Raw genomic sequence first — 14,093 nt, 5'->3', positions numbered from 1 at the left:
AACTCTTAACCGCTAAGCCACCAGGGCTCCACCTGGCTTGGGAATAGAAAGCATTAAATAACAAACAGTTCATAAAGTGTGCTCTCTTTGGTCTTCATCCGAAAATGACTAAACACCCAAAATTCAAACCTGATTTTTTAAAATAAGATTCATATGATCAGCGTTTGTTTAGTTTTCATTGCCCTCATCATTGGTGAGAATAGGAGAGGGAGCTGGAGTCGCAGGTAGTATTAAGGATTGAGACTAGTGGGCAAGTGAAGAAACACTATAAAGGGGTCACTTAAGTGGAAGAGTGGGTGGTTGGGGCAGAAAATAAATCTGCAGAGCTGACTTCTCGAAGGGAGGTTGGACCATCAGAATGTACCTTCCAGGTGCACCCAATGACTCTTCTCCCCAAAAGGAAGGTCAGTATGGCATGAAGGAATATGTAGGGTTTCTTTGACTTTGATTTTGCTATTTCTGTTAGTTCTTCTGCCGGGTTTACCCACAGGTTGCCTGCTTGTAACACTAGATGAAAGAGCTTGTTGAAATTTTCTGAAACCAGTGGGAGTAGGTTGGGGAACTGGTTAATGAAAGCAGCTACCTGAGGAAAGATTTCAGGATCTTTTTTTTTCTCTTATGATTTAAGTTGGTAATTTAAAAAATAGGAGAGTGCCTGTTCAGATAGATTTGTAAATTCAACCTTGCATTGACTGCATCTAGAAAAATAATCCAAACTATTCAAACAGCATAATATCATGGAAAGAGCATTGGTGGAACAGTCTGGGTTATAGCCCTGGCTGTGCCCTTCACTTGCTGTGTACAGCTGTCTGTGTAGCTGAATACTGAGGGCTTTTGGATTTGAAGATCCCCTGGGTCCCTGTCACCTCCAATACACTGATGTGTTCTTTGAGTCTCTGAGGTTGTGGTAGATCCTTACCTCCATTGTTGTTAGGTGCTGTCAAGTTGGTTCTGTCTCATAGGGACCCGATGTACAACAGAACGAAATACTGCCCAGTCCTGGGCCATCCTCACAATCGTTTTGCTTGAGCCCATTTTTGCAGCCACCCTGTCAGTCCATCTTATTGAGGGTCTTCCTCTCTTTCACTGACCCTCTACTTTACCAAGCATGATGTCCTTCTCCAGGGACTGGTCCCTCCTAATAACATGTCCAGAGGAAGTGAGACAAAGTCTCACCATCTACAATAGCACTGTGATTTTGATCTGTTTTTGAGAAAGTGGGGTGAGGGAGGTGTTATATGGAGGCACGTTGGGTATGGTACTGGGAAGCATGAAGGTCAAAAGAGGTTGCATATAATTTGAGTATAAACTCATAGTTTTCTCCTACTTTTACCACCAGATAGCAATCAGACATTTGAAAAACTTAAGAATTGACTTTAGTAAAACCCTAAGACTGACTATCTTAAGAAATGGGAAAAACTGTAAGCTAATGCTATCGTTTATTGTGTATGTGTGTATTAAGCCCTATCAAATAAATTAATCTGCAGTAGTTTACTCGGTGAAAAGTAGGTTGCTTATAGTAAGATTAGAAATCTTTCATCAAAGAAGAGGATTATCAAAGTCTGTGAAATCATGATGGGTATAAAATAAGCAACAGAGAATTGATTAATTCATCAAACCAGTATGTTAGAATGGAGGTTCATTGTTTAAACCATAAAAGAGGTACAGCCAAAGACAGAGGCATAAAAATGGTATTTACTAACACTAGAGGTACTGCCATGTGAAAATGTAAAAGTTTTTAATTCCATGAATTACGTGTGAAAAAAATCTATCAATGAACATTAAAAAAAGAGAGATATCGGGGAACATCTCTGAACTCTGGAAGTGACATCAAGGGGGAGAGCTGTGCCCTTCTCCTGCATCAGGGATTGGAAAGCTTTTCCTATAAAGGGCCAGATAGAAAATATTTTAGGAGAAAGATGTGGCAGTCTGATTCTGTAAATATTTACAGCCTGGGAAACCCTACGAGGCAGTTCTACTCTGTCCTATAGGGTCACTTTGAGTCGGAATCAACTTGACGGCAGTGGGTTTGGTTTTTGGTTTAGGCCATATAATCTGTGTTTACTCAGCTTTGCCATTGTAAGGTGAAAGTAATCATATACAATACATAAATGAATGGATGTGGCTGTGTTTCAATAAAACTTTATTTACAAAAACAGGCTGCAGGCAAGATTTGGCCCATGCGCTGTCGCTTGCTGACCCTTGTTTGTGAGTAAAAACTAGGGTCAATAATTATTTTCCCTTCCTACACCTTGGTCTCTGGTTTCTGTCAAATGAGGAAGTTGGATTAGATGATCTCTCTGACATCTCTCAGGTTTTGTGTCCTTTAGCACCTTTCTCAGAAGCTAGGTTCACAAGGCAGACCCAGAGTATAATTTCTATTAATTTGTAAGGTCAAATGTCAAAAATCCAGCTTGAACAAATGTGTAAGTGTCTAGAGCAGAGTTTCTCAACCTCAGCACTATTGACATTTGAGGCCAAATAATTGTTGTGAGGGCCTGTTCTGTGCATTGTAGGAAGTTTAGCAGCATCCCTGGCTTCTATGCACTTAATGCCAGTAGTAACCTCCCTCTCTTCCCCCTCGGTTGTGACAAACAAAAATGTCTCCAGACATTGCCAAATGTCCCCTGAGAGGCAAAATCACCCCTGGTCAAGAACCACTGTTCTAGAGACTTTATAGTAACTAGAAGAGTACCAAATACCAGAATAACAAAAAAAGCAACACAGGACAGCTACCAAGATAACAAGCACATTTCTTCAGGTACAAGGTCAAAAAAGGCAAAACCAAAAGGAACAACCAGCTTGTTAGAAAGAGAAGGGCAATGAGAATTGTATCCACCCAGTCAAATGGGGCTGGAAAATTGGTAGCAGATTGATTTTTAATATTGATTTAGATCATCTTACAGAAAGTGTTTCAGAGACCAGAGAACCCAAATAGAGAGCTGTCTATAATGGGTAGATAAAAAGTCACACTATAACAAGGGCATGTAGATGAAAAGAAATATAAAAAACAATCAGCAAAATCATTATTAAAGAACACCAAGAATATTTACTTTTTTCACTGTGCTTATATTGCTTAGTGAAATGTCTAGCAGAAAGAATTTATACAGGTTGAATTCATTAGCCCTTCTCTGTAAAGCTCACATGTTTTCATTTTGCTGTATTTCCATTTCCTTTAAATGGATAAATCAAGTGTGGCTTATTCCTACAATGGCATATTGTTTGGTGGAGAAAATGAATGCAGTACAGCTTCTCATACAACTACACAGATGGATCTTTGAAGCTAGGTTTTAAATGTTGGTAAAGCTGGTCCTTCAGCAAGTCCAGATCACATGGCCTGCTTGTGATTTAGCTACAATTAAAAGCCAAAATCATCTCTATTCAACAATAAAGGTGTGTTTGATTTCCATCTCCGTTTTATTTATCCCCATATTATTTAAGAATTCATTATCTTCTAATTGTGAGTGATATTAATCATAGCTGATAAGCCCTGAATATCTGAATAGCTTTGTAGAAGGGATGTTCTACTGTCTTGTTTTGGTTCTCATTTTCTTGTGTTTTCCTTACAATGACTTTAATACAGTGTAGTGTTTCCTGAACAGTTGTCTAAGAACTCTGAAACCACAGATTCTAGTCTCAGACTCTGCCTTTGACTTGCTCTGTGACCTGGGGCAGGTTTCTTTCCTCTGCTAAGGAAACCATTTTCTTCGCTTATAAAATAGTAGGGAGATTCTCAAACTCTGGTCCCAGGCTGGCTACATCAGAACCATCTTTGAAGTCTTATTTAGAATTCAGATTTCTGTGTCCCACCGCTAGATTCTGATTCTATAGTCTAGGGTAAGGCCTAGGAAGCTGTATTTAATTAAGTGCCCCAGGTGATTCCAGTGCATGGAATCTTTGAGATGATGTTGGGTCATCTCTAAAGTCCTTTCAACTGTAAAATGTAGTGGTTATGTGAAGTGTGTTATTTCCCTAAATGTCCTTTATTAGATTATTTTCTGGAAGGTTTTTAATATCGTGCAAGAAGTAATTGAGATTAATACATTGTAGCCCCCCCAACACGCGCGCGCGCGCGCGCGCACACACACACACACACACACACACATTGGTGCAGCTTTTACATAAACTTAGTTTGCTATAACGTGGTTAGTTTATGGCTTGGGGTGATAATCCTGATCCCTTAATACAGTGACGGAAGATGGTTTTCCTTTTCACCAGGATGTCATTTCACAGGTTCTTTGTTTTCAGTCTTGCATCTGGAAAAGAATGAGATAGTTTGATATCCTGATTTCTATGTAACCATAAAGTGGATTAAAATTAGAAATTCTGTCTGGTTGTTAATTTCTGTTTTTTTTTTTTTCTTTAATTTACAGAATGCACTTTTCAGTTGCATTAACAGAAATGAAAGTAAGTATATTGTCAATGGTTAACATTATTTAGCTGTCATAAATATTGCCAGGATCCTGGCCTTACAATGTCATTAGTGAACCATCTGAATGAATGTGCAGAGCAGGATTCTGATAGACTCTTTTTTCTGGGGGTATTCACGCCATTCGTGTATTATAACAATTCCCATGTCCTAATTACAGATCTACAAAGCAGGTACCAGCACTAGATATGCCTAGAGGAAGCTCATGTCCCACTTGAATAAATAGGAGCACTTTCAAAAGTTAAGCACACCCACATCATATAATGTAGTGCTTGCTGAGGGCTGCCTCTCAGTTCATTCAGTAGGCACTTATCAAGTGCTTAGCTTGCTCTTTGTGTGGCAGATACGGATCTATGAGGGGGACACAGCTTTTACACAAAGGAGTCTAGCTCATGGTAGAAAATGTGAGAGGATCGTTGATAATGTGCTGTAGGAGTTCAATGGAAGGAGGAATCACATCCTGCAGGGGTGCTTCGAGGTGCCTTCATAGAGTTAGTAGCTCACCTGGGCCTTGAAGGATGGACAAAATGTGAGCAGTGGAGATTGGAGGAAGCGCATTCCAGGTGAAGAGAATAGTGAGAGCAGTTAGAGATGGGAAAACAAATTTGAGGAACCGAGTTGTTAACATTAGCTCGGCGGTACAGTGTATCAAAGGATAATAAGAAACATTAACTAACTATACTTTATATTCTACCCTTCCTAATGGGCTTAGTTCAATATTTCCCCGATGGTCTCTGGCACCTCCTATATCCTCCCACACTGGTGAGGAAGCCAGCCTGATGGGGGAGCCAAAAGATAGGTATCCATGTCCTATTCTCACTTGTCTCTGTCCTCAGTGTCCCCACCACCACCACCAGTTTAATATCATTGAGTTTTACAGTGGTAAATGTAGCCATTAATAATTGATCTTTGTGATAAAAATGACCTCTTCAGCAATGAGCACAGAAAGTTTGGTAGCAATTACAAGCTAGAAACTTACGTGGCACAATAGGTATACAGTACAAGTTTCCTGACCCAGGAAACTGAGGCATCATTCAGTCTTAGTTTAATTGGTATATGATTATTTTCATTATTATTTCTAGAGGTCACCTGAATTCCCTGCTCATCAGTCTGTGGAATTTGCCACTAACCTGATTCTAGTTCCTCCATATCCATCTCTGATAATTATCAAGGATTTCCTACCGGGCTTCCTCTTAACCTCTTCCTGCCATACCGCTACCTTAGCTCCCTTCAGCCTTCCACAGACCCCTCAGCCCCTTTTTATGTTTTTTTAGTGTAGTAAATATATAGGTAACAAAACACTTGGCATTGTTACAGTCTTCACATATACAGTTCAGTGACATTAATTTCAGCCCCTCTTTTAAGAGTCTCTTACTCCTCTCCATTATAAATCCTACATCCGCACCCCTAGCCACTCATCTAGCTCTATACAGATACCTTAAATTGTCCTCCGCTGATTTTTTTAAATACATAAATCCAGACCCTATTTATTTCAAATGTGGGTTTTAAATTTCTGTATTGAAGCCGGTCATATAAATTGTGAGGTAAAGACTGTCTCAACTTATGCATATTCTTGGAAATGCTTAAATAGCATAGAACAGTATAAAAACTTCTAGGATTTTGTTTCAAGATATACAGTTATATAATTGTCAGATTTATGAAATGATTCTGGTATCTATGAGTTTTTATTGGTCTTGTTTTATAAATGTGAGACTTTTTTTAAATAAACCTCCACAAATCCAATGTAGAAAGAAACTTAGTTCAGTAGTTCTCAACATGGACACTGTTGGCATTTTGTGAGACAGTTTTGATTGTGTGTGACTGTACCATGTGTTGCAGGACGTTTGATACCCCTGATCCCTATGCACTAAAAGCCAGCAGTAGTCCTCAAGTCATCATGACAACCAGAAATACTTCCACATGCATCTGAACTCTCCCAGGAGGATAGTACTGCTCCTGGTTGAGAACCACTGGACTATAGACTATAAGTTGACAGATAATGACTTTCTTACATCAGTGAGTGCCTGAATGTCCCCATTGCTGGGCCTACAGTGATGCTGATTTTAAGTGCTTGTTTTCTATGGCCTTGTCTTATTTCTCAAATTCAAAAAGACACATATTGTTCCATCATTATCACAATGAATTAATGTTGATAACCAGCTGTTTCCATTTCAGTGTCATCTTTTTCCCCCCCATAGTGGGCTCAGTTTGTTGCAGTTATGCAGGTCATCACACAAACTGCCGAGAATACTGTCAAGCCATTTTTCGAACAGACTCTTCTCCTGGTCCATCTCAGATCAAAGCAGTGGAAAATTATTGTGCCTCTTTTAGCCCACAATTAATACACTGTGTGAACAATTATACCCAATCGTATCCAATGAAGAACCCAACAGATAGTAAGTAAAAGGGATATATCCCTCTCATTTCAATCTTTGGTAAATAGTTTATTAAAAGAAAGTAAAAGTTCCCGTAGATATGTTGTCTGAGTTACTTGGAAAACAGCAGTCTTTGGTATTTAGGTTTGGAAGACTGGACATCATCATCACAGCTAACAGATGCCAAGAAAGACTAGAGCTGTTGAAAATATGCAGAAATGGGCACTTTCTGTACTGAGATTGGGAAGATTGATTGGTACACAGGTTTTGGAGGGAAGTTGGATAATAGCGATTAAAATTTCAAATAATCATACTTTTTGATCCAGCATTTCTATTATCCTACAAGGAAACTCATACAAGTTTACAAAAATATATTGTAGATAAGCATATGAAGGGTGTTTGCTACATTTTCAATAAAAATATCATAAAAATGAGAATCCTGAAAAACAAAAAAAGAGAAGCCTGATACTTTCTTTGATCAGGGCTCTTACTGAACCTGCATCTTACTGGGTTCTTCAAAGTCTCAGCTTTGTGGATCCTAGAACCCATTTTCTTCATCTAGAGATGACCTAATTTTAAAGAACTGACTAATTAACCAAACTGACAACAGACTGACTTATAAGCTAGGTGCCAACGTATTGATTTACACTGGGATATGTTTTTTTGAACTTAAAGCAGCGCCGTATGTCTTGTTTGGCCATCATCTGAATCAGAACTCTAAGGCATTTAACAGTCTGTGGTGTAGCTTTATGGTGAAAATCAGAGGATGAAGCATTTGCCACAAATAACCTTCATTCACTGTAAAGGTAGATCGGACTTCCCTGACACTTAGACTATACAGAAGTGCTGCTGAAGCTAAAGAGCTAGCAAGCAGCTCAAAATAAGCAGAAAGATGCTGTAAGGGAATCTCTAATGTCTGTGCTAATACATCGGAATCTGGAAAAAAAAGTCTACAAACAGGCATGCTTGAGTAGGTCTCTTAAAAAGTAAAAGGCACTCAAGAAAATTACTTCAAAGAAACTTCGGAATTCTACAGTCTGGTTAAAAGTATCCTTTCACTTTATGATTCTTTGTAGAAAATAAAAGGCAGAAATTCCACAGAAGTAAACTGATACCCTGGCAGAATATTATATTGTATACAGTAAAACCTCCAAAAACTGGAACCTGTGTAAGGTGGAAACCTGTCAGAGAAGGAAGACTCAAATATTTTCCACTAGTAGAGAGCGATAGAAAAGTGGTAAGACTGCACCCTGTCAAAGGCAGAAAACTTGCAGGAACTGGAAAAACTAGGGCAGTCCCGTTAAGTTCCGGCTCTTACAGGTTTCACTGTAATTACAATTGTGTTTGATTAATTAACTTATACAGACTTATAAAAGCTTTATGGTGTCCTGGAATGTGATGAAATATGGTGTTTGTGGTTGTTGCTATAGAAATTAGTCATCTCTCATTACGAACATAATTCCTGTTAGACAGTTGTTTCTAGCAAGAAAATAATTTCAATTTTATATACAATACCTTTTCCAGGTATATAAAATACCTTGCATATAAGGACTTCTAAGGAATAGGATATCCTTACATTTACATAAGGATGGTGTTAGAGATCCCCGTGATTGGGGACAATGGTAAATTCTAGTAATAGATACTCTGTCCGCTGTTAGCTCCTCACATGTTTACTACACTTCAAAGTAATGGAGAGAATTTGGTAGGCCCTATATACTGCAGGTGGAGCATGGTGGCACAGTGATTAAGAGATTGGCTGCTAACCAAAAAGGTCAGCAGTTCGAATCTACCAGCTGCTCCTTGGAAACCCTGTGGGACAGTTCTACTCTGTCCTTTAGGGTCTCTGTGAGTCGGAATCAACTCGACAGCAGTGAGTTTGGTTTTTGATATATACTGCAGATGTTGACATCATGACTCATATTAGTAATGTTTTTTGATGTACCTAACCATGGTCTTTTTTTCTAAGCAGTGTATAATATAAAACCAGCTAATTAAGCTACTTATATTCTGAATATGTAGGTTTATATTGCTGTGACAGAGCTGAAGATCATGCTTGCCAAAATGCCTGCAAGAGAATTTTGATGTCGAAGAAAACAGAAACGGAGATCGTTGATAGCCTCATCGAGGGTTGTAAGAAACTGCCCTTGCCTCAAGATCCTCTTTGGCTCTGTTTTCTTAAAGGCTCACTATCTCATCAACCTGGAGTCACTGCACACCCTCCTCCTTCCACAGGCCTTGATGGAGCTAAATTACATTGTTGTTCTAAAGCAAACACTTCAACTTGTAGGTCAGTATCTCATTTTCCTTTGTTAAAACCAATAGAAAATAGCATTTTAGTGATTTTAAACCTAGCAAATATATGTTGTATTCTTGCATTGTGTAGGCTTAGAATTTAAAAGATATAAAATCTTATTCATTCTTTCATTCAGCAAATATCTGTTGAGCAGTATATTTATACAAAACATTGTTTTTATACAATGAATGCTAAAAGCACTGTGTGTTGGGGTGTGGGGCATTGGGCAGGGCAATAAGTACTTAAAGATGATGAACTATTTACTCTGCCCTCAAGGAGATCATAAAGTAAGCTTACAGTTTAGAAGACGTTTTGATCTGACATTTAAGAGATACTCTTTTTATTAAATTAGGAAACTTTGAACTTAATCAAGCTTTTGTTATATGGATGATTAGCCGGGGTTTGCATTTATATCCAAAGTTAGATAGCAGTGTACTGCATTCATTTGGGTGATACACAGGGATAAAAAATCAGCAATACAAATATAGGACAGACGAAACACAACCTAACTAAGTACAGTTTAATGATATCTAACATCATGGTAGAACACAGATGAAATAGAAGTTTGCTTTATTAGAGATATTTTGGGTGAAAGGGATCACATGTTACTAGGATATCCTGAAAGGAATTTCACATACCAAGATTGAAACAATCTTTCCTGTGATTTCTAAATTGGATACACCTTTAGCCAAAAAAAAAAAAAAAAAATGCACCTAGAATAGGTCATCAAACTTTACCAAAGATATGAAAATCTAAAGACAATTAACAAAGAGGTATAAAGGGAAGTTAAGTTGGCCCTGTAATTACGGAATTTTCGGTTGCTTATAGGAGTAACTAAATGTATTTAAGGGAGGGATGCTGAGTAGTTCTTTGAATATCCACAAAAGAATTTATTCCTACATAAAGCCAATAGAGATTGGAATGGCCGTGTAGTCCCTGAAGAGCTTCAGTAAGAAACAGTTTCCTTTCTCTTACCTTGATGCAGATTTTATAGTTTGCCGAATATTTTCACATCCATCTTGTTTGATCCACATAAAACCTTATGAGGTGGTTGAGGCAAGCGGCATAATTCCTGTTTTACATATAGGAAACTATCTCTGAGATGTTATATAATATGTCCGAGATCATACAGAAGATTAAGGACTAGAGAAAGGACTGATTTCCAGATCAAGATACGTGATCTCAACTTCCTCATCCCCATAGAATGTAAGCTCCATAGAGAACAGGGGCCTTGTCTGTTATTCACCAGTGAATATCCAGTGCCTCAAACAGGGCCTGACACAGAATAGGCAGTCAATAAGCACTGGTAGAGTGAATAAACAAATTTGTAAAAGTAAAGATAGCCCCCACATAAGGTAATGAATGAGAGTCAAAATGTGAGGGGAGTGGAAGATTTTTGCTTGTGACATTGTATATTTCTTTGGTATTAAAATTTTGTATAGTGAACATGCATTACTTTTATAAGTTAAAAAAATTAATGAATATAATGTGTGAAAGTGGTACCGATATTGTTTTAGCTATATACACCCACTTAAGTTGCTTTGTATCAATGAGTACTAAAAATACGAATGCCATGTATTAACTACAATAGTGTGTGGAGGGTTTGGAATTTGTAAGTCTTCACATGTAGGCTATCTTGGTATATCTTAAGGAATATAAGTGGCTGTGAGATAGTTTTTCAGGGAGAAACTAATGAACCCTAACTCTATAATGTATCCTTAAAAATATCTGAGGATATATCATGTGATTGGGACATAGATGTGGGGAAGGTAGCTTTATGGAGGTAAAGCCTTGTAATTTACTTTAAGTTCAGGTAAAAGAGATAAAGATATAGGAGGAAATAATTTTATCAAAACTATGGATGTGCAATTACTATAACTGAACATTAAATTTAGCACTTAGCTTTCTAGCAACCATGGCAAAAAGGGAAAAGATGGATGATAAAAGAAAGACAGTTTTCATAGAAAAGATTTTTTTTCTGGCTTTAAATTTAGGAGATGGATCTTAGTCTTTTGGTTTGTTTGTGTTTTTTTTTTACTTTTTTCTCATTTATACTCCAAAGTATAGTTCATAGAATTCAAGTTTTATGCACATCAAATATTCATTTGGCTCATCTATATGTTTCTGCATTTGTGCTTTTGTTTCAGAGAATTGTGCACTAAACTTTATAGCATGAGCTGGGGTAATACACAAAGTTGGCAAGAGTTTGATCGCTTTTGTGAATATAATCCAGCAGAAGTATCCATGTTGACCTGTTTAGCAGATGTTCGAGAACCTTGCCAGTTGGGCTGTAGAAACCTTACTTACTGTACTAATTTTAACAACAGGTAGGAGCAAAGTATTATACATGGAACAGAGATATTTTATCATGAATTATTTTGTTTTAAAATAAGTGAAAATACCAATTTACTCTGATTTTGTTCCTGCTGGATTAAAAAGAAGCAGTATTTCTTTATGATTTCATCTTTAAATTTGTATTCATCTGGTAAATCACCTCTGGAGAGGAAGCACTGTAACAAAATTCCTTTTAATCTAGAGATACCTTGAGCTCCTAGAATTCAAAGAACCTGCCATTCTTCCCCTCTCCTTTCTACTACACCACCAGTGGATGCAAATCATTGCAGAATAAATCATTGTGAACTATTTGATCATCCAGGTGTCCACCTGTGCTCAGTTTACTTGGAAGGACCTTCAGACCAGTTGACTTCCCCTTCAATGAGTTCTGTTTCATACAAAATATTGTCCTTACAGAAGCAATTTGAATAGGTGTTTTCCTTGAGGTATCAAGTATAATAAGAAAAATAAAGGACCAAGAACTGAGCCTTGGGGTATATCTACAGTTAATGGCTGAAGAAACAGTGAAGACAGTGGAAAAAGGGCATCCAGAAGAATAGCATGAGAGAACTCTGTATTAGAAACTCCAGAGACAGAGTTTCTAAAAGAGAGGTGGCTGGCTTTGTAAGCTGCAGCCCAGAAATCAAGAAGGCAAAAAGTAAGAGAGTCATTTAGTTGGGCCAGAAGGAAGTGCTAGATATTTTTGTTAGAGGATGTTTACCTCAAGCTAACACACATCCTATTCTTTCAAAAGTATTCAGATTATTATTTTGAGTAAGAAATTTGAGATATATTTACACTGGTGATAGAGTATCAGCCAGTAAGAACCTGGCTTTAGAGATTGAGGTAATGAACAAATTTGAAATCTGTGAAATATTTGAAGTTAGTTTGGGCACATAGTTCTGACTTCTGGTGATGGTAGAGTAGCTTGTATCTTACTAACACACCTGCCAATACCAATGACAAACTGCACAAAAATATTAAGAAACAGTTGTTTGAAGGCATTGGAGAGTGACTAAAAGCAGACAGAAATTGGAGGGGTTATGTCTCTCGAAACTTAAGACCCTCACTGAGCGAGGGCCACATTTATTCCCTCACAGGCAGTCAGTCCCCTTGCATGGGCAATACAGACCAAGCAGAAAGCAGCAGTGTTAGTGGGCTGAGGCATCAGAGATCAGAATTTGGGGCCACCAAAGTGGCTAGATGTTGAAGGGGGAAATTCCAAGAAAACAGGGAATCACAAAAGGAGATGCCCCAAAATTAATATACAAAACTCCTATTAAATCCTTGGCTGATTCCTAAATTGTACTTGTGCAGGATGTGACTACCAGGAACCCAGGGAAAAATAATAGCTGGAAAGCTACAATAGGGTAAGCACAAATAACAGCATTTGCCTGTTGCTGGGCAGTTTGGAATCCAAGTTATGCCAAGTTAGAAGGGTCTGGTAAACATTTCAGGCTTTTCATTGAAACCTCATAAGGGCCACACCTTGGGAGTAAAGGCCACATCCCAGGACTAAGGGTAAAGCTAAAATATGCCCACCCTAACAAAACTTGAAACCATGTCTCCACACAAACAAGGCATTTACCAATAATTTAACTGCCTGCTAGAATAAAGACTCAATATTCTCCAAAGGAAGATAACAAAATCCAGAATCCCCACACAGTATCTTTATAGTGTCCATTATACAATAAAAATTTACTAGAGATGAGGGGAAAAATGGAAAATGTGACCAACAGTGGAGAGAAAAAACAATCAAACCCACCAATGACCCAGATATTGGAAAGCAGATAAGGACTTTAAAGTAATTGTGATAAATATGTTTAAGGATCTACAGATAAAGATAGATATAGGTGAGAAGATTGAGAGTTTGGGGAGAGATATGGAAACTCTAAAAAAGAATCAATGGAAATTCTAGAACTGGAATTCTGGAAAAATATAATATCTGACATAAAAATTCATTGGAGAGAATTGAAAACAGATTGGACACAACAGAAGAAAGAATCAATGACCTTGAAGACTGCTGAATAGAAATGATCTAAACTGAAGCACAGGAAGAATAAATGATCTAACATCTATAATTGGAACCCAGAAGAAAAGGAAAGGGACAGAAAAGTATTTGATTAAACTGAAATATTTAACAAGTTGATCAAATATATTAACCCACTGTTTGGGGTAGCTTAGCAAACCCCAAGTCAGATAAATACAAAGAAAACCCACACCTAGCACATCTTAGTCAAACTGTTGAAGACCAAAGGTAAAGAGATATCTTAAAAGTAGCCAAAGGGCAGGGGGAAAAGGCACATTATATATAATGGAATAACAATAAAAATGACAGCTGACTTCCCTTTAGAAACAATGGAAGACCAAAGACCATGGAGTGGTGTCCTTAAAGTGCTCAAAGGAAGAAAAAAAAAAAAGGTCCAGCCAGAATTTTATGTTTAGTGAAAATATCCTTCAAAAATTTAGTTGAAATAAAAATGTTTCTAGATATTAAAAAAAAAGCTGAGAGAATTTGTTGCCAGCAGCAAAAGTAATCTGTGAGAGCTACCAAGGCTTTCACTGGACTGAGTCCAGTACAGCTAGATGGTGCCCGGCTACCACCGCTGACTGCTCTGACCAGGATCACAACAGAGGGTTCTGGACAGAGCTGGAGAAGGAT

At 37.8% G+C, this 14,093-nt stretch overlaps 1 protein-coding gene across 2 annotated transcripts in view; it reads left to right on the top strand.

The window, feature by feature from the left end:
• RECK (reversion inducing cysteine rich protein with kazal motifs) overlaps positions 1–14,093 on the top strand; it is a 64,021-nt gene that overhangs the window by 29,599 nt on the left and 20,329 nt on the right. For both annotated transcript variants that reach the window (XM_004372277.1, XM_004372276.1), the window contains 4 exons: positions 4,374–4,407; positions 6,628–6,825; positions 8,824–9,091; positions 11,245–11,424. In XM_004372277.1, the coding sequence (XP_004372334.1) occupies positions 4,374–4,407; positions 6,628–6,825; positions 8,824–9,091; positions 11,245–11,424 (680 nt within the window). The remainder of the gene's footprint in view (positions 1–4,373; positions 4,408–6,627; positions 6,826–8,823; positions 9,092–11,244; positions 11,425–14,093) is intronic.

Source organism: Trichechus manatus, unplaced genomic scaffold (genome assembly GCF_000243295.1).
Source record: "Trichechus manatus latirostris isolate Lorelei unplaced genomic scaffold, TriManLat1.0 scaffold00016, whole genome shotgun sequence".
Taxonomy (NCBI): Eukaryota; Metazoa; Chordata; class Mammalia; order Sirenia; family Trichechidae; genus Trichechus; species Trichechus manatus.
This window is presented reverse-complemented; position numbering and strand designations above follow the sequence as displayed.